The sequence below is a fragment of the Triplophysa dalaica genome, chromosome 18, assembly GCF_015846415.1.
Source record: "Triplophysa dalaica isolate WHDGS20190420 chromosome 18, ASM1584641v1, whole genome shotgun sequence".
In the NCBI taxonomy this organism is placed as follows: domain Eukaryota; kingdom Metazoa; phylum Chordata; class Actinopteri; order Cypriniformes; family Nemacheilidae; genus Triplophysa; species Triplophysa dalaica.
The window spans coordinates 13,110,451-13,136,669 of NC_079559.1; the positions used below are offsets into that span (position 1 = coordinate 13,110,451).

Genomic DNA, 26,219 nt, shown 5'->3' on the forward strand with positions numbered 1-26,219 from the left:
ACTTGTTTTCTTTGCAGCATTTGAGGTCTGGAAAAAATACACAGCATTTTTACATGTTTCTTCTGTTTTCATTTTCTGCAAATAAATGCAAATAGAAAAATAATAATGTTAAATTTGGAAGACATGTTGTCACTAGTTCACAGAATGAAATAAAAATGATAATTTTACCTAAACACACACCTATAAATGGTAAATTTAAGCCTACTTAGTAAATTTCTATGTATATAAAAATGCACACATACATTTAACAATTATTATGTATTCGGTATATATACAGTACATTTATATTAGACATCATTAATTGCAATATATGAAATATGAAAGTTTAAATTTTTTCAGTATTATTTATTATTAAACTAACTTAATTAGTTAATAATTATAGTTATTATTTTCAGATTAGTTATTTTTTCAGTTAATCATTTTGGTGCTTTAACTTAAACTTACATCAGTTTATTCCTAAGGCAACATTCCTAATTTTCATTTAGCTAAAGATTTGAAGACTTCAATTAACAGAATTTTAATAGTCTTAGTTTTAGTAAACTATACTCTAAAAACAGTTGTGTTAAAAAGGACACCTTGTGTTCAGTTAAGGACAACTGCGAGGCAGTAAAGAAATCTTTCATTTTATGCCGCTTCACGCTGGAGGCACCTGCAGACATTTAACCGCTTAGATGAAAGCCTGATCAGATGAAGACAGCCTTTGAGCTGTATTCAATTACACACCATTGATCCCGTTTCTCTGGATCAGCTTCTCAAATGACACGATCCAAGTTTAACTCTTGCACAGGCAGGTCATGACATCTTTGGACCGGGCGGTGCCCTCGCTCTGGGGTGCGTTTCCCGAACAACGACATAACTCGCTGGTTATCCACCATAGTACCATGTATCGTTTGAGAATCTAACTAGGTACTCAAGACTGTTTACCGAAAACATAGTAACTTTTTAGGACATCTATTGCTTCAACCACGTTGGTTCAACAACATAGTTGATGACGTCACATAGGTGGTGGAATTATACTGTCTTCTAATAAATCAGTTTAGATCGATTTAATGTCATATTATTGCTGTAAATAATGTACACTACATCCGAAAACTATTTTTGTTATCGTATTTTTGCTCTCTATTATTTTATTTTACGATATATTACTCATTCATAAGCAGTGGCGTTTTTACCTATTATTTTAGGGACCCTAAGCAAAGTCAAGACCCCCACACATGCATGCCAACATTTTTTCTTTGAATTGCACAACAGTAATATTGAGTATATGTCATTGGTGAGACATATATAGCCTGGATTTATTTGACTTTGAACCGCATAACAGCACACAAAATTGTTTACAATATTGTATTAGAATGAACATTCTTTGTTTTGGAATCTAATATTTGATATGCACGCTTCAAATTTTTATAATATAAAATGTAATATTATTTGAGTTATCAATAATAATTTTAACTAAATAGCATGAACACAAAGCATTAATTTTATAAAAGAACCCTCAAGATTTCACTGCTTGCATTCTAGACTATGGTGAACTCACATGACACTTATAAAAATGTAATTGTTGAAAATATTTAGGAATTTTTAACACATGTTTAAGTGTTTATCAAATATTTCCCCCCCCCTAAAAAAACAAAAGATGGATGCTGTGATCTAACGAACAAAAGACTGACTTAAATTAGGCAATTACAATAATGTCTTATCATTTCAGGCAAACACAAATCTACAAGTTATTAATGTGCTTTAGAAATGGGCAAATGTAAACAGATTCATTGGTGTTAGATGTTATTTGAACTGATCCTACAAGCAACCTGTCTGTTTCCAGGGAAACCAGAGTTCAAGGCATTGGTCCCAAATCATCTTTTTGTCTGTCATGACTCATTTGTAAATGCAACATACCATGCGGTTTGCTTTAACACTATATGAAGCCAGCGTCTTATCGGTTCTATATTATCATATAATTTTTGCAGATGCATCTAATGACAGCAAAATTTAATTTACAATATCAGACAACAGTATTTGTAAAACGCTTTAAAAATCACTTGTTGACATTTCGCTGTGTCACGTTACTCCATAGCAGCCTTAACTTTCTCCAGCATGACTTACTTTATTTAAAGGACTCAACATAAAGAGTGGTTCCAGTAAATGTTAGCAACATGTCATGAACGGACGATAACGCCCATGGCTGAGCATCAAAGCATGGGTAATCCACCCCCTAGTTTTAAAAGATTTGATTGGTTTATCAACCGAGACAGACCTGTCTGTTATTTGGTGCGTCCGGTGCAACGCACTCAGGCCGATTGGCGTCAGCAGCAGTCATCAAATGATTTAACCGCTTGTGGCCACTAGGGGGCCCCCAAGCTTGCGGGGCCCTACGCATTTGCGTGGTTTACGTAGTGGTTAACACCGCTACTGTTCATAAGTTTCCTCCTGCGTAACTCCGCCCAGGGATTCACCAGTTTACTAGGGCACGTAGATCCAGTCACATGTGCACTTTTATAAAAAACAACGCTGAATTTGTACATTTAGAATGTCGATGCAATTCTGCTTGCGATTGATCCTTGGAACAAGGGTTTCAGAACACTTGAATTGTTGAACTATGCTGGAACGACAGAACTTGCGACCATAGTTTGCTAGCATGCTGTTAGGAAACGCACCACTGATCAGCCATCCATTGAATCCTCCAGTGATGATCTGTCATGCGGAGGCCGGAGGAGGGATCAGTGGGGATTAGTGAGATCCATGAGCAGAATCAAACCTGTGGCCGGACTTCCTGCTTTCTGTTATGAAGCCAAGATAACTTATTTCAATTAGTTGTTTGATAGTGAGAGGTTGTCACTGAGCCAAGAATATGAAGTTTTATCAGATTAAGGGCCTTATAGGGTAAAATTCTATGAACACAATTCAATGTTGATGTTAAATAAGTTATCTTAGATGTTTGTTTCAAAGGTTAGATCACTAACAATGTTTATTTTGCCTCTTGTTCACTCCAGCAGTGTATTATTAAACATTTGTGATGATAAGTCCTAAGTGAATGTGTGTTTTAGGTGTGAGAAGGTGCTGCTCTATTGCCGCTGACACATAACATGTATGATAAAAACGATTCAGCCCACACAAAATGAGTCCTGACATAAGCAAATACTGTGAAAGTCTGCGGCCAGCTGGCGGCCCTTTCATCTGTGTAATGTGCACGCACCTCCACACATTAACATGCATCGTATTTTCTCCATAGGCATGCATGCGTTTTTGCATTGCAGCTCATGATCAAACACAAGTGCAGTTACAGTTTCAGTGTGAAGCAAAATTTGGTTGAATCTTTGTAGGACATTAATTTATGGAACTTACATTTATTCATTTGGCAGACGCTTTTATCCAAAGCGACTTACAAGTAGGGTGCAGTGGGCAGCTATCACTGCAGAGCAAACAGGGGTAATGTGCCTTGCTCAAGGGCACCTCAGTCGTTTCCTGGTGGCACTAAGAATTAAACCAGCGACCTTCTGATTGTGAGTCGAAGTCTCTAACCACTAGACCACAACTTGTTTCTTTATGTGTATCTTCTGTTTCTCACAGGACCTCCGTTACCTCCTCAGGACGTGCAGGTTCAGATGGGACAGACTCCTGGAGTCTTGCAAGTTCGCTGGAAGCCTCCTGCTCTTACAACTACCGGCACCTCCAATGGAGCCAATGTTATTGGCTATATAGTCTGCACTAAAGGTCAAAAGGTGAGGTGATGTTATATCTACTGTAACTAGGTATATGTCAATTTTGGCTGATAACGATAACTGATAATTCTCTAACGTTGAACGCCAATAACTGATATATTGGCCGATAGCCTTTATTCTGAGCAAGCAACAAAAGGCAAAACTAGACGTTTATTTGAGCTTTTATTTTAAAACATTGACTTCAGAAAACAGGGTAACATTAAGTTCATTTTTTTCCCCGAAAATCATGTTCCAAGCCTACTTTACACTAGTTATAGATTCTGGTGCACCTGAAGGGGTTCAACCCAAAGAAAGTTATTAATAATTTGTTGTCTTTAATATATAGATTATATATTTATATATAATATAGTTTTCCTGTAGCTCAGTGGTAAGAGCATGGTGCTAACAACGCCAAGATCGTGGGTTTGATACACATACATAAATATAAAAGTAATATTGGCCTGATTTTTACCGATGACATTAAAACTGAACATTTGCCGGCCAATAGAGATATGACCGGTAATTTATTGTGAGTTTCATAACAGTCATCATTTGCATTTAATAGTTATGGCATGCAGAAAAAAGATCCTGAAGTTTTAATATGTCAGGTTTTTTCTTTTAGACAGCAATTAACAAATGGAGACATTTACCAAAGGTTTACCAAAAAACACTTTACTGTTTACTAAAAAATAAACAGAGGCAAAAGAACAGGTCCAGGATCAGATATTTGAGGGCAGACATGCTATTTCATATAGAACAGATCGATGTGCTTTCTAGGTATCTGTAAGTATGAGGAATGAATCATTTAATTTTGCTCACTAGCGCCATCTCATGAGCACTTTTATCAATGGCAGCCAAATGTTCCAGTGTGCAGTGAGTGTTATATAATGCAGGGGTTTATATAAATCCTCTGGACAATCAAAATTAATACACATATTTAAACAGAATATTGGCCACTTATTGCAGAACTGAACTGTACAAAAAAATTGTATTTTTTGACAATTATTTGGAATATTTTGGACTAAGAACAAAAAAATTGCAGGAAATTAAGCATACATTGACTACAATTTTAGCTGATATTAATATTTCGTCAATCTCATTATGTAGTAATATTGTGTAGCCATTCTCCTGGGTCTTGAACATAGACTGTATAAAATAGGCTTGACTTAAGCTTTGTGCATGTGTTGTGTGTTATTTACTGCAAAGCCTACTTAAATTCTTCTCAAAACAGAGACTCAGATTATAATCCAATCACAACTACACAACATCCATCAGAGTTTTTTGAGACATCTTTAATAATATATTTCAATAAAGGACAAAGAGGTCAGTTGTCTAAAGTTGGCCATCACTTTTGACCACTACTGTATTACCAAAGTAACCAATCTCAAAAATATCTGTTGAAATGTTTGAAATGTTAATGTTTTCAAGCAAAAGAAGATGTATGAATTGTTTATTAATTTACTAATGAATAAAACTATAGCTGCATAATTTCCAACCATTGTTGCAATGTAAATTATTGTATTTTGTAAATGGTGTAAAAAGAAAAACAGCAACATTTTTATTATTTATTATTATATTTATTGAATAAATAAAACAAAACGGATAAAAATCTAATAAAATAAAAAATAAAAATAATAAATATAAAACTCAAAATTATGAAATTATTTGTTATGCATTTTTTAAAGAAACAGTAGTTCATATTTTTGCCACAAAACATATTTTTTATGGAGCACTATCCAAAATCCTTATTGTTGAGGCCTGCAGATACATTTGTTCATGCTGTATTTGTTTTGTTTGCTTGATGGTTTGTTTTCAGATAGCAGAGGTAATGTTCCCCACTGCGGATTTCGTTACGGTGGAACTGAACCGTATCCAGTGTCTGGAAGCACAGGAGGTCGTCGTGAGGACAATATCAGCACAGGGAGAGTCTCAAGACTCTCCAGCGGCCTCCATTCCTCACACTGTCCTGGGGCCTCACCACCATTCACACCTCCAGTCTCATCCTCCACCTCACCCCCAGCCTCATTCTCAGACACACCCACCCCCTTACCCTCAGGCCTACCCCCCAACCCACCCGCAGCCACACGTCCAACCTCACGGTGCCCCGCCACCCCAACCGCCACAACCTCCACCTCACCCTCAACCCCCTCATCCCCACCCTCAGCATCACATCCACCCCTCGCCCTCACTGTACCCCATGTCTAAACCCAAACTCCTACCAAGTGCCAGAGACCCCCATGCCAAAGATCCAGAGATGGGAAGGCGACTTGGGCAGCCCTGGGAGCCACTTCCTCGGGCATCGTCACCCTTACCGCACCGGGGGCACACGCTAGAGCCACCTCACATAGAAGGCCGACGCTCACTCTCTCCCCAGAGGATCTTGCCACAACCTCAGGGAGCGCCCATATCTAACACGGTGGCTCGTGAAATGGCCCGCCAAGCGGCGCAGAGGAACCCTCCAAACAGCAGGGTGAGTCCAGAGAAAACAGACGTACTTTTAAAGGTGTACCTTGATGCCATGGCTGTATCCGAAAATAGCCCCCTATACACTCATTCACTATTCCCTACATTAGTCCACTAACATAGTCCACTTAAAGTAGGGTATGAATATGAGTGAATGAAGTCAGACACTAGTGCCCCAGAAGTGTTTAGTCAATGCCGGACTTAAAGTGTTGCGAAGGTCGGACTTGCAGTATAATCTTTACGTAAAGAACAATAATTTGTATCTGTAAGTAAAAGACACCTGACAAATATTGTATCGTAAACAGGTAATAAATAAATATTGTTTATAATATAAATAAATATTGAATATTTTATTTGTGTAAACAACACATTCACAACCAACTTGGATTTTGTGCAATATTTTTTATTTGTGTAAAAACTGCATACATGAAATCTGTCATGGAAACTAATAAAATTATTTATTATTAACTTAACGCATCGTAAGAACATTGAATCGCGATTCATACATGAATAAAACAAATTCTCCCACCCCTATATATTAGGGTATAGGGGGCTATTTCGGACACACCTCAGTAGATATGCACTGATACAAATTTCTCCTCCGAGAGGCGATTATTCAGAGTTATATCTACTAATTCTGAAGATTACATTTATATTTTCTAACTTTCTGAATGCTATTAATTCATATAATGACTTAATATTATATAGGATATATCGGCCCTGATAACTGGCAGATTTAAAACTATTGGCCGATAACCAGTACTGTGAAAATTTGCATTTATCATCCGATTATTTACCAACATATCGGTGCATCTCTAGTTACTAGTTTTAAGATGTTGTTATTGGGAAACAGACCTTGGAATGTCACGAATAGCCAATCAGAATCAAGTATTCCAGAGTGATATATTTTGTACTTTATTAGTAACTTTATTTGTTATGTTACTGTACCTAACTTGTACTAATAGAAAAATGTAACAGAGCAACATTTTTGTTTTTCTTACTGCATCGATCCCATTGATTGGCCAACACATCTGTACATTTATTGTGTGTATGCTGTATGATAGTTGTGATTTGTTTCAGGTGGAGAGGAGGAACATCTTCAGTGAGAGGGGTAATGTCTTGCACACTTTAAACTCGGATGAAGAAGAGGACGTGTACGACTCCCCTCACACCAGGCGAAGAGGAGCATCTGTGGATGAATTTCTCAGAGGTTCAGAGCTTGGCAGACACGTGAGTCTAAAGATGCTTTCAAATGCTCTTCTAGTTCTTCATGTCCTAACATGCAGTCAGGGCCAATGCTAGAATGCATGAGGACCAGGGCAATTAGAAGGTTGGAAGGACCGTGGACTCTATTCATCCAACAGTAAAAAAATCATTTAAAGGGATAGTTCATCCAAAAATGAAAAATCATAATTTATTCACCGTCAGGTTGTTCCAAACCTGTGTACATTTCTTTGTTATGCCGAACACAAAGGAAGATATTTGGAAGAATGTCAGTAACCAAACAGATTTTTTCGCCCATTTACTGCCTAGTTGGGAAAATAAATACTATGGGAGTCAATGGGGGATGAGATCTGTTTCTGACATTCTCCCAAATATCTTCCTTTGTGTTCAGCAAAACAAAGAAATGTATTCAGGTTTGTAACAACCCGAGGGTAATTCTTTTAAGTCATGAATATCTCTCATTCTCTTAGCATCCTCACTACAGTCAGAGTGAGGATTACTACACGGAGAGCAGCCGGGGCTCGGATCTGTCTGACATCATGGAGGAGGATGAGGAGGAGCTGTACTCAGAGATGCAGTTGGAAGAAGGACGACGACGCAGCATCAACTCGCACAACACGCTAAAGGTATGGAACAGACACCCTACGGGCCGCCGTCTGTCTTGGGCATGGGCTGCAGGGCCGCAGGCTAGAGGCTGGGACAGATGCAGGGGGATGGAGTATGCCGTGGTCTGTAGGGGTCCTCAGAGGGGGTACTATTAGACGGTTGCCACTTCAACAGTGTAGAATCTGTTTTAAGCAAAAATGTAAGTTTTATCATTGTTTACTCAGCCTAATGTTGTTCCAAACCTGTATGAATTTCCTGGTTCTTGAGTTTATCTCTCTCATGACATGGGGTTGAGTAAATGGGTGAGTATTTCTTAAAGTTAGAAGTTTAGAAGCAGTGGATGGTGTTAAAAATAGTAACAAAATTGGGATTTTAAGATGGGGGCTGTTTGATGTTCTGCTTAAAGTTTGAGCATCTGAAAGCTGAGCGTAGTTGCAGGATCTTAACAGGTCACCCCATCCTCAATCTCTCCTGGGTCCTAAATGCGAGTGGGTCTGCACTGCCGAACTTCGACATCAACCATTTAGCTAGCTTTGTATAAGCCTGTCTAATCATACAAAGCTCAATACATCTGAATGGCTTAAAGTGCAAGCGCATTGCATGAGTCGAAGATCTGAAATGCCTTTATGCACTCCACTTGTTTCCAGTTTTAGGTATTGCATCAGTATACATTTATATCTAGTAGTATTAGATCTGGATTACTTGATGTTACATCTAGTAGATATGGTGCTTGTGTTTATACAGACAGGATCAAAGGATTATTAAACAGATCCTATATAAATACAGATTAATTGCATATGATAATCCTACATGTGCGGATATACAGTACGTTGTGAATTTGTTTGCTATGCCTGAGGTCTTCCACATGGATTATAATGTCTTTTTTTATCATTATTGACAGGTTTTTATATTTGTGTTTTGCACAATTGCTTGTGTAAAATCAGTTGTGGGACAAACTGTTTCATGAGCTAAAATGCACATATCATTACAGGGGCATTTTGGGAATCTCATTTAAGTAATGTTTGCTTAAATGACACGATTATTCACTTTTGGTTTGTTTGTCTCATAGTTACACTTTTTTTTACATTTTGATTTGTTTTCTTTGTTATTTTCAATTTTGTAAATATGTGTCTCTTACCGACAAATGTTTATTATTGTTAAGAGTTGATTAAAAATATATGAAATCTAATACAGTATGATGCAGGGTTACAAAACTGTACAGTATGAATATATGAGCAATAAATGGTATGCTGTATTTCAGTTTTTGTCATTTTTGTTTTGAATTATCTTTGGAGACCTGAGCGGCCATTGGAATTGTGGTATGATATATATTCTATAGATTACATGCATCTGTTTTTGGGTATGTTTTAAATGTAGGGAACTATGCTCAAATTCAGCGTGATGTCAAGATACCTGTCAAAACTCCACTTTCAATGTTTAATTTGATCATATAGCAGTGAAACCAAGCTGTAAAACAACTATTACTATCTACAATGTGGCTTTTTAAAGGGGTTCATCCAAAAATGAAAATTCTGTCATCATTTAATCACCCTCAAATTGTTCCAAATCTGTATTCATTTCTTTGTTCTACTGAACACAAAGGAAGATATTTTGAAGAATGTTAGCAATTTTCAGTTACTACCATAGTAGGAACAATTTTAAAGGTGCCACAGAACTGTGTGCTTTTCAAAAATTCTTCCAAAGTATCTTTCTTTGTGTTTATCTGAACAAAGAAATGTATGCAAGTTCATTTAAGAGTAAATAAATCATTTTTGGGTGAACTATCCCTTTAATGAAGTCATTTTACTAACCAAAATATCCTTCAACAGTATTTTTTATTTCAGGTTACTGGCCCAATAACTATAAATTAAATACAAAAATACAGTAACTTTTTTCACAATTTGCTTGGCAGAAAAATCTCCATATTATTTGTTTGTTTGTTTTAATATTCACTTGTTGTGTGTAGATTCTTTCCGTAGATTCCTTTTATCGCCGGATATTGATTTATTTTTGTTCTGTTTGATCATTTCTCATCACAAATCTTTTTTGGATTGTGCTTTGCCCTGCACACTGTATGTGATACTTTCCAATTCCCATTTTTCTGTACGGTTTGCGTTTCCTGACGTTTTCCTCCAACAGATTCCCTTCCGTTGCATGTCATGTCCCTCAGGGAATGAGACTGCATGCCCAAAATTCGTCCATGACCTCCGATAACTAATTCTGTCTTTATTTTGTCTTTCTTTTCCCATTTTGTTCTCTATTTGCACACTGTTTTATCTTCTCTGCCTGTTCTAACACCGTCAAACCAAAAAACAATCCCGATTTTAACTCGTTGAAAAAACAATCCTTTGGCTCGTCAATCACCCTCTCTGGCCTCCCAAAGGCATATTACAGGCGTCAGGATCTCGCTGTGGAACGCGACAGTTGGGACCTCCAGCGTGAGGTGGTGCGGCAGCGCTCCTTACGCTCCCACAAGCGGCTCCACAGCATCCCGGAGGTGGCAGAGGACGACCCGGACACCGAGGTCATGGGTCAACGCCTGCGTTTCGAGGAAGCTCGTCCAGGTACTCCGTGCATGAGCCCCCGGCCCTATCACCAGGACTCTCGGCAGCCAAACCCCCTGTCGCCCAACAAGTGCGTCCGGAGGCTGCAAAGGCAACGCTCCTCTCCGCGTTACACCTCTATAGATGAGAGGGCTCCCGGAGGTCCGTGCTGGAGCAGCAGCAGTAGCAGACAAACCACCAAGAGCCCTGACAGCGGACTTGACTGCGGCAGCGAGGAGGAGGGCTCGCTCGGATACCGAGGGGGGTACCATTCTTACACGGGGGGCAGCCCGCTGCGGGTGGGCTCTGGGCCCAACATGCGGATCATCCACAGTGAGGGCCCGGTGGAGCGGCGCGCGCTGGCCGCTGGCAGGAAAAGGTCCCTCTCTCGACAGTGCAGCATGGAGGAGGACTTCCTGGACGTCATTCCGGAGAGGAGGAGCATGCGGGAGTCGTACCATCATTACCACTATTATCCGCATCATCACCATCCTCAACGCAGGTTCCGGAGCGAGGGCAGGCTGAGCGAGGTTGGCAGGAGCTATGACAGGGACATTAGGGCCTACTCTGTTGCCAGGCTCAACAGGGCAATGGATGAACCCCTGGTGTGTGTCTCCTACCCCTCCTGTCATCATTCCGCTCTCCTCATCCACCTGCTGCTTTCTGTTTTCATCGACAAGCAATACAGCCATTCTTCTTTTCATGGTCTTCCACCCAGTCTCTTATTCGTTTGGTTGTAGTTTTTTGGTTCGTCTTTTCCGCTAGGTGTTGCTTATTGTTTTTAAATATTATTTTGGTGTTATTTTGATTGTTTTCTTTGGGGGGGATGTGTTGCTGTGCGATCGTTCTTGACTTTGATTTGTTTTAGACATGTGACTTTGTTTGATTCCTAGATTGTGGATTGAAATTTTTCAAACGTGTGGTTTTGTTTTGATTACCTAAAGGCCATTTCTGAGTGTTTCTTGTTTCTGTGGTGAGACATTTTTCGAATCAAATGATACTGTTGCTCACATCACAGTCCTTCAACAATATAAATCAATTATTTTACATACTTTATGTACTTTAGAGCTTAAGGAGTGCAGGAATATCTCATTCAGCAAGGTTTTTGAACTACTTTCAAGAATATAGACCACTTTTCAAGATGTAAACGCTGGTCCAGAAGTTTTTCTGGTTTCAGTTATTTATGTATTTAATATAATAATTTTTGTTATAAAATGATAAATCTTAAAGATTTTTGTTTAACATGTTCTGTTGGTTGTAATTTGTTCAAACATTTGTTTAGTGTTAAAAAACTGAAACAAGTAGTGTTTCTGGACCAGTGTTGAACCAGCATTGTTTACAGTACGTCTTCCGAAGTGGTCTATAACCAAATATTAAATATTGGTTGGGACCAAATGAGCAAGTTATTTATTGACATAAGATTTGTGTATTTAGAATTAACTGATATGTGGTGGTTATGGCCCTAACTACATATCGACATCTGTACCCAAAATGTAAATTCTGTTGTCATTTACTCACCAAATTGACTGTTTCTTTTGCGGATCACAAAAGCAGTGAAAGAGGTCTAAAGCTGTCAGTCACTAACTGTCTGAATAACATTTTGTGTTCCATGAAAGAAACGACATCATGCTAATTTCAAACAACACGCGCATCAAATGATGACACAATTTTCATTATAACATTCATTAATAAGTCTATGCACTGATGTTTTTTAGAAAACTTTCCAAAGCATTCCCAGAGGTTCACAAACTGATACGGAGCGGAACAAAAACCAAAATGGTCTTTAGCTAAGCATCTGATTTCTGCCAAAACCCTGCTCATGTTGTTGTCAGAGTTTGTTTACGTTCTGATTGTTTATGTTTTATGTTTTGCCGGGTTCATCCTCCTTGTTTTGGTTCTCACCTGGGACTAAAATCTTGAGAAAGTACCAAACATATTAATTTTTTGGGTTGAATGGAATCAGATTTTATAGGATATATCCATTTATGTAGGAACCACACGTTTAATTAACATTTCAATGTTTGCTCTTGAAGATTTTAGGGAACTCTCCCTCAACAGGACGCTCGGATCGACTGGACCATCATGGCCGTAGAATGAATCACGGCTGCCCGCCCCCTCAGAGACGACCGATCAACGTTCCTTCCATTGGTTAGTGCGGTCACATGATGCGTGGGGTCCACCCGCCTTTCTCACACCTAATGTCTTTTCTCGATACCCCTTCTCCCTAATTCTTTCCCAAACACGGTGACAGTTCTGGTGTCAGTAGGCCCTGAAGTCTCTTAAAGAAGTGTGATATGTGGTTTATATACTTCATATGCTGATTTAACTGCATTAATAGGAAAGTTACAGGCCACACCATCACCTATAAAATCATCATTATTTTAATCATTGCTGTTTTCCGCTGAAGCGACCATAAACCATGTCAGCTGGCTTTCAATGCAGTTCTAAGATTAACATGCCATTTTTTTGTTATACGAATGGCATTCCTGATCTTAAAACGTTTCTAGACAGCATTTTTTAAATGTCATAATCCACAACTAGAAGGGGTGTAGCTGGAATACTAAAAATGATTGGTGTTTCCATAGAGATCACCGAGGAGAATAACAGTGAGGGGAACCTCTCACCAAAGGACGATGTTTACTATGCCAGTGTAGCCCGTGGCAGGAAATGGCCCCCACAGCGAGCAGAACACCGATATGGTATGTGGCGAGGGCCCTCAATGGGGACAAAATTATGCACAATACCAAAACAATTGAGCTAAAATATCAGATTATTGAAGGTTTATTTTGATTACAAGAAACAGGAAAACAGAACGGAAGCTGCCCAACGTGGTATAGATGTGCTGGGCACCAGAGCAGTCATTTATTGAGCTACAGTGGCCCCAAAATAATATCTGCAGCTTTAATAGACAAAACATAAGATGTTTTAGACAATTATGTTTTAAAATGAAGGATTTTGTGAAGATCTGCTTGTCAGACATTTGTAAAGCGTGACCCAACATTGTAGGAGAAAATTGTCAAATTTACCCAAGGTTGTGACTGGGGCGGTAACCTTTGAAATGTCTTAGTATTTACAATTTAGGCACAGGTGTGAACATTTGGTACAAAATATGTACTTCTGGGGTGCTAATATGTAACTTTGAATAACAAATATATACTCTTATATATTGTGCATTTGCATATGAAGAGTTTATTTGCAAACACGGATAACGCTGTTTCAAAAAATGTTTTTTATTGTGTTTTATTGTGTTTTTGGATATGATTACTTAATTAAAACAACTCAAGTGCAGTTTGGTTGATATTACTTGGAATGTTACAAAAAAATGAAATTATGTTTTTTTTGCAAATTAACTAAAAATAAAATATTTTGCCTAATTTTAGTAATCCTTTCAAATTCGAGTAACATGAATAACGAGTGTACAGTAGCGCTCTCATCTTACTATGTTTAACTATACAGTGTGTACAGGAATTCCACAGATATACATTTTGGGGCCACTATATTTTCAGTTCAACTTTCTACTTTAGGTGATTACGGTGTTCCTCAAATCGATAAATGTTTGTGTAGGCTTAAGAAAGGGTTATGTATTGATACAATTATCTCAAACATTTTTGTTTCATATTTGTGCACTTTATGTGTGCAATTTATTTTTTGTTTTTTAGTCTTAGTTCAATTTCCTGTGTTTCATTGTGTGGCCTAAAACACCAGACAGTGTTTGTTATGACACTCCACTCCCTCCAAATTGCTTTCCTTGGTGTTTCCCCAATCATTGCTGAGCATGAATTAGCATCGATGTTGTCAGTGAATCAGTACACCTCAAAAGCCTCTTCTTAAAGATCTGAAGCGATGCTTGTGAATGTTCCACACATGTTCATCTCAGTTGTAGGGCTGTATAGCTCGGTTTTGGCAGCTTTGCTTCCAGTTTACTGGGATGGTCCACTATTTACATCATCTTATTCTGGAAAATGATTTAACCTGACTCTCCCTATTGGTGTTACAGTAGTCACAGTGTTATTTTTTCAATAAACTCTTTACAAGATCAAGCTTTTCAAACATGAAATGCATAGAAACTAGTCAAGTAAATACAAACCTGAAACATATATTATTTCATTTTACAAAACAAAAGAAATGAGGGTTAGTGGGTCTATCAGTCATGTTAAAAATAATAGTGAAATGGTAAAATAGCCAAAAGAAAGATCATGTTTAGGATATTTTTTTCATGAAGGAGTTTTTTTACTCTGAGCTGGTGTGATTATAAAATAATTGATATGTTGACTGTCCACATGTTAGTCGCTGCTTGATTTGATTTGTAGTGGATCATTTCAGTGAACTTCAGTTGCTGAATGTCTGTCTTAGGTCTGTGTGTTTTACCATCAAAACTTTCTCAAAAGTTTTTTTATGCATGACATCTTTTAAATATGCTTGAAAGGAGCTTGCTGGTGGTTTTACTGAATAGAGAAATTTACATTTCATGGTATGGTCACTATATAAAATGGTGTGACATATTCACTAGGTATGATTATCATTTTAATCAGTTTATTACGTACTGTATTTAGATTTTAACTAAGTGTGCTGAAGTGTCATTTTTGCAAATTGAATCCACTAGCTAAAAGTGATGTAAACTGATGCTTCTGAGGGCATGCAAAAAATCAATTTATTTTAAAGATTTTTATTTAAAAACGTAGACGGAAAGACTACAGCATGGTTGTGTTTGGATCTGTTATTTGGGTTCTGTGTGTAGCAGAACTTTATCCTCTTTGCAGATGGTTATGGAGGCCGAGAACGGAGGTCTCCAGACTATTATGAGTCAGAGCGAGAAGACCTACCACGATTATTTGTGGCCATGTTTGACTACGACCCCCAGTCCATGTCTCCCAACCCTGATGCTGCTGTGGAGGAGCTCCCGTTTAAAGAGGGCCAGATCATAAAGGTTGGAAGTCAACAGACTATTATTTCTGTGTGCTTGTCCTCATTTAATATCAGCATTTTGAAGTGTTGCTTATACTTCACTTTAAGTATTTGGTTTAGTTCATAATTCCATTTGTGTTTTCTTTGGCTGGCAAATTGTTTAAAGTGCATTTACATGGTCCTGCAGGTACTTGGAGAAAAGGACACGGATGGATTCTACCGGGCGGAGGTCTGTGGCCGCAGGGGGCTCATCCCCTGTAACATGGTCTCAGAGATCCACACGGACGACGATGAAATGATTGACCAGCTGCTCAAACAGGGATTTCTGCCTCTCAACACCCCCATTGAGAAAATAGGTATGAACTTATTTCATTCTTTAAAGTCTCTTGTGCTGGCCTTTTGCCATCTCAGCCTACTGTACTGTACTTCATTTCCCCTCATCTGTAATCTTTCATCAACTCCCTCTACTCCTGTAAGGGAGAGTATTTATTTTTAATACAGCTTGCCTTTATTCTTTCCTCGCGCTCTTTTTCATTCTCTACTTATTCTTTCTTTTCAAGTGAACTGTAATAGGTTCAGTGATGGCCGTTCAATTAACCGCAGGTCCCGGAAGTCCAAGAGAGGTTTGTGCCTCTTCAGAGTTTCTGTATCAGTTTCATTCAGTCCTTTTTTTCTGGTTTTCATTGAAGTGCCTTTTTATAGCTCACCTCTGAACTTTCCTTTGGCTCTTGAATGACACTTCAATTGTGAGCATGGCTTTTATGTCACCCATGACACTTCAAACAAATAGAAAAATGTACTTGGGATATACACTGTGACCCAAAATCTGACAGTCTGAGGGATAATACTTATGTTATTTGTTTGTGTCTTTTACTAACATGTTTTATTTACACATTATATGATCAGCATCTTTGAGTAAAATATGTGCTCCTGTTACTTTAATAACAGCATGCGCTGGCATGGACTCCATACGTTTTATTTTTTATTTCCATATTGAAATACGATTTCTTTTTATGTGATGTTTAAGTGTTGTATCACACCTGATGTTTCCAGTGACACTACTGTGTTTGGCGCTGAATAGTTAATATAAGAATTACAGTATATACAGCCACGGAAAAAAATTAAGAGACCGTTCCACATTTTCATTAATTCTAAAAAAATTCCGGCCATTCCTGTGTCTGTTGAATTTCAACAAAATCAAACATCAGGTCTTACATAAAGTCATCCAGCAGCAATGTGAAAGACTGACAGCATTACAAGACACATTAAAAATGTAATAAAATCAAGGTTTTCACATTAAAAAATTAACTTTTAACGTTTAACGTTTTCTTTGCAGTATTTAAGTTCTGAAAAAATACAGAGCATATTTTTTTACCAGTTTTCATTTCAGTTACAAAACAAGTTGAAACCATTTTTATTTCAAATTTGGTAGAAATATTGTTAGTAGTACACAGAATGCAACAAAAATTATCATTTTACTTAAACACATACCTATTGATAGTAAATTCAGAACAATTGAAATGATTTTCCCGCGGCTGTACAGTATGTTTTATTTTTCATATCATAACTTGTGTATTTGTTCATTTTGAGTCATTCAAGAAAAAAATGCTGCATGTGTCAAAGAAGAACCACCGCACCATAACAATCAAATTGTTCCTTACAAATGTTTTAGGTCTGTCTAATCTGCTGAATAATTTGCACGTTCTTTTTCTGTCCATTTATTGTGTAACTTGTCCTCAGAGCGGAACAAGAGGAGTGGAAGGCAACATCAGGTGTCGACACGGAGAATGGTGGCCTTGTATGATTATGACCCCAGAGAGAGCTCTCCAAACGTGGATGTGGAGGTACAGACGGACTCTGTCTTAGAATTACAGTTCTAAAAAATCGCCCTTCAAATAACTGTCTGCTTGTGTGGTTTTGTTGTGGGAGAATCATCCTACTAGGTTTACATTAATTGCCTTAGTCTTGAAACAAGAAATATTTTTATCAAATTGGGCACTTCCCCTTTACATTTAATCAAGTATCAGACACATTTATCCAAGTACAAATAGAAAGCATTTAATAGTATGTCTTTATCGTCGACATTTAAAGGGATAGTTTCCCCAAAAATAAAATTTCTGCCATGAATTACTCACTCTAGTTGTTCCAGACTTGTATACATGTATTTGTTTGATTGAACAAAGAGAAAGAAATTTGGAAGTATGCTTGTAACCAAACTGGTATCGGATCCATTGACTAAATGGCAATGGCATTCAAAAGTGCCCTAGAACTGTTTGCTGTCCTACATTCTTCAACATATTTTCTGTTGTGTTCAACAGAACAAAAAAATATATAAAGTAATTTTCCCTACTACGGTGGTCAATGGTGTTCTAGAAATGTTTGTTTATAAGCAATCTTTTCAAATATCTTTCTCTGTGTTCATCAGAACAAATAAATGTATACAGATTTGGAACAACTTCAGGGTGAGTAAATGATGACAGAATTTACATTTTTGGTGAACTATCCCTTTAAGATCCCCTACAAGGTGGAAAAATCCAGATGCATAATATAGTCCAAAATAGATTAAAAACAACATGTCAAATGGACTAAACCAATTGCTATGACAAATGATTTGCCTTTTTTGCATATTGTCATCCGTTTCACTTTGAAAATGCAATTTAATATAAAATGAAAATAATATAAAAAGTTGGAGTACAGTTGTTGGGTTAAACACATATTCACCAGTAACACCCAACAATGCTATTAAAAACTTACAGAACAAACCAAGTTAACTCAAATATTGATGTTCAGTAATGAATGGAATCATATCATTAGCATATAAGTCTTTTCCACCCCATTGTCACTTACTGTCACCTTTGCATTGACGCTGGCACACAGGCCCGCTATGAGGGCAGCTTGCCGAGTGAGGAGGTGAGTGTGGAGAAAGAGAAAGTGAGTCTAAACTCACTGGGCTTGTGCCAAATGACACTCTATTTCCTGCTGAGGGATCTCACTGCACTATATCAGCACATGTACTGTCCGTGGATCTCTCACTCACATGACCCAAAGCTCATAATGCATGCAAAACACATCTGCATTTCATACTAAATGTGTTCTGTTTGAACTTTTATGGCCTTCATAACTTGCCGTAATGATTCTCCTTGAAACAGCATATCGGGACTTTTTATATTCGGTGATGGTAGTTTTAGTGTCATGTAATAGTGAATAAAATCTGCATTTAAATGGATTAAACCGTCCACGCATGCTTCTGACAATGAATCATTATAGTGCATTTATGAAGGCTTTATGTAGGGTTGTGTTTGTGAAGTGCTGTAAGTGGGTGAGTTCCTGTTAATGGAATAGGGAATGGTTATTTGTGACACTGAGACCTTTGTGTGTCTGCTTTTGCTGTTGTCGGACTGGGGGGACCCTTTAAAGTTACACAGTTACTGTGGTTTGTGATCACAGCTCCCAGTTTGAATGATCTGTGTTTGTGTTTATTGCTTGGTGTATTGTATGTTGTTTGGACCTGAACTAAAAATGTTGCTTAAAATATGAAATTTCATTCAAGTAGATTAATTTATTAATAGTTTATTTATTCATTTATTTGTTTATATTGATATAACCCTTGTGTAGATTGAATTTTACATGAAAAGTGTTTGGATGGGTGGATGGAAAGAAGGAGGTAGAGATGGATGGATGGAAAGAAAAAAGAAAGCGATGGATATGGATGGATGGAGAGGAAGAAAGAGATAAAGATGGATGAAGGGATGAGATTGATGGAGAGAGAATGAAAAATATTGAGATGGATGGGTGAAGAGAGAATGAGAGGGATAGCGATAGATAAATATATGGATGGATGGATGGAAAGAGATAAAGATGGATGGATGAAGAAGGAATGAAAGAGATGGATGATTGGTTGGAAAGAGATAGAGATGGATGGATGGATGGAGAGAAAGCAAGAGATAAAGATGTATATAAAGAAAGAGATAAAAGATGGATAAATAAAGGGATGTGATGAAGAGAGAAAGAGAGATAGGTATAGATAATTAAATGGATGCAAGGATGGATGGGTGGGTGGATGGATGGAAAGAAAGAGATAGAGATGGATGGATGTATGGACAGAAAGAGATAGAGATGGATGGAAACAAAGAAAGAGATAGAGATGGATGGTTGAATAGATGGAAATAGATAGAAATGGATGGATGGATGGATGGAAGGAAGGAAAGAAAAGAGATAGCAATGGATGGATGGAAAGAAAGAGATGGAGATGGATGGATGGTAAGAAAGAGATAGAGATGGATGGTTGAATAGATGGAAAGAGATAGAGATGGATGCATGGATGGATGGGTGGATGGATGGAAAGAAAGAGATAGACATGGATGTATGGACAGAAAGAGATAGAGATGGATAGATGGATGGAAAGAAAGAAAGAAAGAAAGAAAGAAAGAGATTGAGATGGATGGTTGAATAGATGGAAAGAGATAGAAATGGATGGATGGAAGGAAGGAAGGAAGGATAGAAAAGAGATAGAGATGGATGGATGGAAAGAAAGAGATGGGGATGGATGGATGGTAAGAAAGAGATAGAGATGGATGGTTGAATAGATGGAAAGAGATAGAGATGGATGGATGGAAGGAAGGATGGAAAAGAGATAGCGATGGATGGATGGAAAGAAAGAGATAGACATGGATGTATGGACAGAAAGAGATAGAGATGGATGGATGGATGGATGGATGGATGGATGGATGGAAAGAAAGAGATTGAGATGGATGGTTGAATAGATGGAAAGAGATAGAAATGGATGGATGGATGGATGGATAGAAAGAGGGAAGGAAGGAAGGAAAGAAAAGAGATAGAGATGGATGGATGGAAAGAAAGAGATGGAGATGGATGGATGGATGGATGGTATGAAATAGATAGAGATGGATGGTTGAATAGATGGAAAGAGATAGAGATGAATGGATGGATGGATGGATGGATGGAAAGAAAGAAAGAAAAAAAGAAAGAAAGAGATAGAGATGTATGGATGAATGGATAGATGGAAAGAGATAGAGATGGATTGAAGGATGGAGGGGAAGAAAGAGATAGTGATAGATAAATATAGGAATGGATGGATGGATGAAGAAAGAGAGAATAGGGATGGATGGATAGATAGATAAAGAGCTCTGTGACAATGTTTTAGGAAAGAAAAGAGATAGCGATGGATGGATGGAAAGAAAGAGATGGAGATGGATTGATGGATGGAGGGGAAGAAAGAGATAGTGATAGATAAATATATGAATGGATGGATGGATGAAGAAAGAGAGAATAGGGATGGATGGATAGATAGAAAGAGCTCAGTGACAATGTTTTTAATCAAATCTAACAAAAGTTTTTTTTACTTAGGCTGAGTTGACGTTTTGTGCGGGTGATGTCATCACCGTGTTTGGAGAGATTGATGAAGATGGCTTTTACTATGTAAGTACATTATTTACCCCATCTGTGTTTCATTGCTAGCCTCTCTCTTTTATTTTTCAGACGTTTCCTGAGTTTCAGTGGATCTTTTGTCATTTTGAGTTGAATCCCGTTCCACATTTCAGCTTTAAACACAGTGCTAGCAGTCTGGGATTTAAGTGGGCTCATACAGTAAGTGAATCACATCTTATGTTTATCCTTTAGGGAGAGCTTAATGGACACAAGGGTCTAGTCCCCTCCAACTTTCTTGAAGAAGTGCCTGATGATGTGGAGGTTTACCTCACCAACACCCCAAGCCGTCACCCCCAGGACCACCACCCGTCACGGACAAAGAGCAAAAGGGTACATCCTGTTTCACACTAGCCCTGTCATCCATCCGCTCTTTTTGTAATCTCCTTCCTGCTCCGCTGTTTTTTCCTCTTCTCCGTCTGTGTTTGTGTTGTGTGACCGCCGGTTGCTTCTTTTGATGGATCATTGGAGGAATGCAGAAACAAAAAGGAATTGGAGAGAGTTACTAAACCCAGAGCTGTCCATAGAGACGTACTATAAAGCATCATAATACAAGACTGAGGAGCCTTTATTTTGATGTCAAATGCTCCATTCGGGGAAATATGAACTGTTATTGAAATTGCATATTCATAAAGCATTGTTTGCAAAAGAATACACGCAGAGGGGCGTGTCAGATTATTCCTTGTTTATTGTGATCATTTATGAAAAAAAAGAAGCACTAAAACAGACTTTATTATTTTTTACCTAATTCAGAAGTGAAGCATTGTAATAGATGCTTTATGAATGTACCTGTGTTGAAACGTGAATCAATTTCTAATAGAGGAGATAGTTTTGATGTACAGAGAACTGAACCCATGTAGAACTGTAGAACACCGCATGCTTTTATTTCAGAATGCTTCAAAAAGACAGTGAGACTTTTTTTAAAGGATCGAGATCGGTTAAAAAATCAGAACAAAACCTAAAACCTTTTGTATATGTTTCCAAAATAATTGTTTTGTATATTGATGATATATATATATATATATATAAGACTATCAAGCATACAGAAAGCCACAAAACATATGTTTGCATAGTAGAAAGAGATATAAAGAATGATTTTATGTGTAGATGTAGATATTGTACAATGGTCTGTAAAAAAAGAGAAAAAGAAAATATAATGATGGACGTTCTGCTCGACTGTCAGAACCCATCGAGATTTTTCTGTACTGAAAGTTTTGTGAATCTTTTCTCATAGTCATTGTGCAAACGACTGAGATGCATTACATCACTGCATTGTTTTTTTTTCTCACCTGCTTGGCAAAACAGAAGAAGAGTGTTCATTTCACTCCGTAACGGCTCGATATTGATCACGTAAGTGAGCAACTGTGGATACCGCACGTCATGTCGTCCCTGTCTAATGCAAAGACACGGGTCCTTATGTGGCTCCTGGTCTGGGAAAAATGTACATCACACAAAGGATTTCCAACGAAAAGATGTGAAGAGATGTGTGTTGCTTTAGGTGAAAAACAAAATCACAGATATTCACAAAATCTTGCGTTCATGCTGATGTATATGGCATTTTCCACAAACATTGTTTGGTATACTTCCTAGTGTCCCATTACTTTATTTTGCCCATACTTAGCTTATGATACACTAATATGAATATGAATATATATTTATGAATGTAGGATTTTCGACATGCCAATTTTAAAATACGAATAAATAATCTATTACAGATGTTTTAACATTAAGAATGTGGTGGTCACATAAATGCAGATAAAAATTGCAAAGTAAGTGCTTTTCATCTATGCTTTGGCCGCAGCCTTAAAAAATGTCATGTGTTCTGAAAATGAATTAATTTCCCTGGCATGCTTAACATTTATTTTACAAATTATTAGTATTTTAGGAGAAAAAAAAGCATTTGCATTTCTTTGAGTTTTGGTAAGTAGTCATATTTTTGTTATATAATTTTATCTTTCTGACTTATAAACTTATTTTCCTGAAAGTCACAAACAACTGATATAAAGGTTTTAAAAATACTTTTCACTTAAGCATTCTGTATCAGAGATTCATATTTTAGCCACAGAAATGATATATATTTTTTTATATATAATCAAATTATTGATATTATTGGTCGCACGACATGTGGTTGTTATAAATCATTGACCAATATGTATATTATCATAAATTAGGTATGTATAGATCACATACAGTAAAATAGAGATTCAAATGGTTCAGATAACCTTTCTGAAGGTCTCTTAAAAAAATAAAATGACCTAATTTGTACCAAAATGATGGAAATTGCCATATACCATCAACAACATACTGTACACACAGGAACATCAGTTCACAGCTTCAGTAGAAATAGAGCTGTGATTGGTCCATCCGACATCATTCACCCTGACCTATGCATTAGACGGGCACAGCTGGTATCTTCAGTTGTTTCTCTGGGTGTTGTCCATTACAATGTTCGTATTTCACTGCCTCCTACTGTAAGACGCTACAAGGCCATCGTTGCACGGTCAGAACAGGACCCTACCCCTCACCCCTTATCTTCTCTGTTGTGTGCAGTTTAGTAGGCTCCTAGTGTAAGTGCCAGGACAAACCCTCTCCTCTCCTTACACTGTAGCTGTGCACCCTACCATACAACCATACTGATCTCAGAACAGATTCACTCAAATTGAAAGTTGGCATGGTCAACCAGGTTATAAATGTATGTGGCGAGTGCACGTTCCATCTTTACAGTAACGCACAAGAATATCAGATGGGTATAAATATGACTCAAAAACCAATATGAGAACTAGATTTGGGTTTATTATTCTTGGTCTATCTCAGCTTGATAGAATTTCTTTTGAAGATGATGCGTTCTTGCAGCCACTTTTTTTTAAACGAAGCTTTTTTAAATCAGGTTTGATTTGGCTCCAACACCCTTGGTGACGTTTCCATGCTGAAAAGTGATAGATTACTTCACAGGACTGGTAAATTAAATACTTATCTTTTCTCTTCAACACCATTGACATCATAGAATTATTTCTCTGTTAGATTCTAAAGATTATATAGAATTGTATAGAGATACCGACGTGTATGCAAGTACACAGCAGATTTTCATAAGGACAAAGTATACAGGTTGTGATCTTGCTGTTGATGATTTCAAAGCGTTTTAAAACTAGTTGTAAATGTAAAAAATTGTGTCACTAGTCGGATAAATTTCATTGAATAGATCAAGAAATGACTAACTTAACTTAATGAGATGCAACATTTCTATAAATTTCCTGTCCTTAACAATGACCTCATAGATTAATGTTTAAAGAGCGTCCCCCTATTCTGTATAATGCAAAATGAACTCTCAATTTCAAATTGACTCTACGGTGGCCCTGCTGGGACAGAATGGACTATGAGAGGAGACGGAGTGTCTGATGTACATGACTTTAGACGCTTTAAAAAGCAAAGAAACAGTTTCTTTACTTTTTAAACATCTAGCCCTGAACTGTCCCTTGCGGGTCTCCCATTAGGTACCCGTGGAAAAAGCGGGCCCACCCGGAAGAAGTGCCACTCCCACAGTGTGCCCGCACATCCCGGGGCCCGGCAGTTCCGTCCGGCGCCCCCGAGCCGAGAAAACAGGACTGCTCTCCAAAGGAAAGAATCTGTTGAAAAGGCTCAGTGCTGTTAAATAGTCAAATAAACATTGCCTCGGATGAGTTAAGGATGTTCGAATTATTGGAGAAAAAAGAAAATGTTTTTCCCCTCTTGAGTTTTTGTAATCAGTGTGGAAAAGAGAATGGGATGTGGTGGAAACTAGTGCTTTCATGACCACTTCTTAGTGGATGGGGGTAGTTTTATCACATTGAAATCGTAACCCTGCCCATCTTTGTTTATTAAAAGCACAGACACTCTTTTTGAGTTACCAAAATGTACAAGAGATGTTCTTGATCAATGTTTAGAGTTACCTGATTCATGGGCGAATTGTAAAGAAATAGTATTTAAAGCTAAAGAATATTTATTTCAACTAAAGAGAGTGCATTATTTTAGTATAAATTATCACATATATTTTATTAAATTATGAGATATTTCTTTTCGCACATGTTTTAAGATAACCTAGCACAAATTTTTACCAATAAGCACAAATGTGAAATGTAGATTTTGCAGTGACCAACACCATGAAGAAAACGGATATGCCCTGACACTCCTGACTGGTTTTTCAGCCCTGAAAGGTCATGAAACGCCTAGTGGAAGCAAGCCTCCTTATATTTGCCTTATATGATGCACAATGGTTTGTGTTGTGTCCAGTCATCCGAGTGAGATTCGTCTGTGTTGTGTGCAGTCACATCAATGCTTCTCATGCAAAAAGTGTGTTTCCAAAGTTGTGACCACGTGTTGTGTTGTGTCAAAAGTATGAAATGGGGAACTCTCATCTTGCTTTAAACACTTCCACTTTACACTTTCTTTGCACAATTTATCCTTTATTTTTTTACGGGCTCAGTTACGTCTATTTCAATGTTTTAAAGGGATTAGCATGTTTCTGAGAGAACATGACCGCACATATTCTGCACTTGATGAGAATGATAAATGTGAAATTGTGAATGTATGGCCAAGACAAACCTTCCCCAAAACATTACCAACAGTTCTGCAAGCTCCAAAACATGTAATAGTGATCCTTTTGGTTCAATCTGTACTGTATTTTTTCTCAGTAAAATGTTAGATTTGCGAGTTTGGACCGAGACTGCCAAATAACAGGAATGTGTGAGAAACATTCTGTATATCTTGTGCAATTTTACAGCCAAATCACAGGCATTTAAATTCATCCGAATAACTGTATATTTTGTTTTGCGGAGTCATTTAGTCATAGATACGTTACAGAGTATCGCTTCTTCATGTTTGAGTGACTTCTGCTCTTTTTGTACTTTTTGTCCATTTGTACATTCTTTTTAAATGTTTATACTTGCTTTTCAGACTGCCTTTTTTGTACATTAAACTTTATAACCGGACAGTGCAAGCTTTCCTCATGGTGTCTTCGAACCATAATGTTTTCAAGTCTGCAGTTGTGTGCTAGCTTTATGGAAAAGAATTATAAGCCTATATTGATGGTTATCAAATATTGTGTGAGTGTGCATGTGCAGTTTTCTATGAAAATAAATTTGATATTTTATACACATTGTTTACGTGTTTGTTGTATAAACTTGAATTGATTTTTTTTACAGTTGCACAGGCTACGTGTGATTTTTGGTGCGGGTCAATGAAATATAGGATTAATAGTGTACTGCCACTAGATGGCGCCCGTAATTCAGATTTATCTGACTTTTTTCAATAGTTTATGAACTATTATTAATATAAAAAAATGTATGACTTTCATTTTATT

The 26,219-nt window shown here is 37.5% G+C and overlaps 1 protein-coding gene across 17 annotated transcripts in view; it reads left to right on the forward strand.

The window, feature by feature from the left end:
• rimbp2b (RIMS binding protein 2b) overlaps positions 1 to 26,013 on the forward strand; it is a 97,535-nt gene extending 71,522 nt beyond the window's left edge. For 2 of the 17 annotated variants that reach the window (XM_056773041.1, XM_056773046.1), the window contains 15 exons: positions 3,568 to 3,719; positions 5,515 to 6,168; positions 7,242 to 7,391; positions 7,856 to 8,011; positions 10,375 to 11,139; positions 12,568 to 12,682; positions 13,120 to 13,233; positions 15,295 to 15,461; positions 15,627 to 15,795; positions 16,000 to 16,062; positions 17,180 to 17,283; positions 18,317 to 18,349; positions 20,807 to 20,878; positions 21,080 to 21,217; positions 24,376 to 26,013. In XM_056773041.1, coding sequence (XP_056629019.1) covers positions 3,568 to 3,719; positions 5,515 to 6,168; positions 7,242 to 7,391; positions 7,856 to 8,011; positions 10,375 to 11,139; positions 12,568 to 12,682; positions 13,120 to 13,233; positions 15,295 to 15,461; positions 15,627 to 15,795; positions 16,000 to 16,062; positions 17,180 to 17,283; positions 18,317 to 18,349; positions 20,807 to 20,878; positions 21,080 to 21,217; positions 24,376 to 24,537 — 3,014 coding nt within the window. In that variant the 3' untranslated portion in view covers positions 24,538 to 26,013. Of the gene's footprint in view, positions 1 to 3,567; positions 3,720 to 5,514; positions 6,169 to 7,241; positions 7,392 to 7,855; positions 8,012 to 10,374; positions 11,140 to 12,567; positions 12,683 to 13,119; positions 13,234 to 15,294; positions 15,462 to 15,626; positions 15,796 to 15,999; positions 16,063 to 17,179; positions 17,284 to 18,316; positions 18,350 to 20,806; positions 20,879 to 21,079; positions 21,218 to 21,355 lie in introns of all 17 variants that reach the window. The other 15 variants (XM_056773051.1, XM_056773044.1, XM_056773052.1 and 12 more) reach the window with 13 other exon arrangements.
• The last annotated feature ends 206 nt before the right edge of the window (positions 26,014 to 26,219 follow it).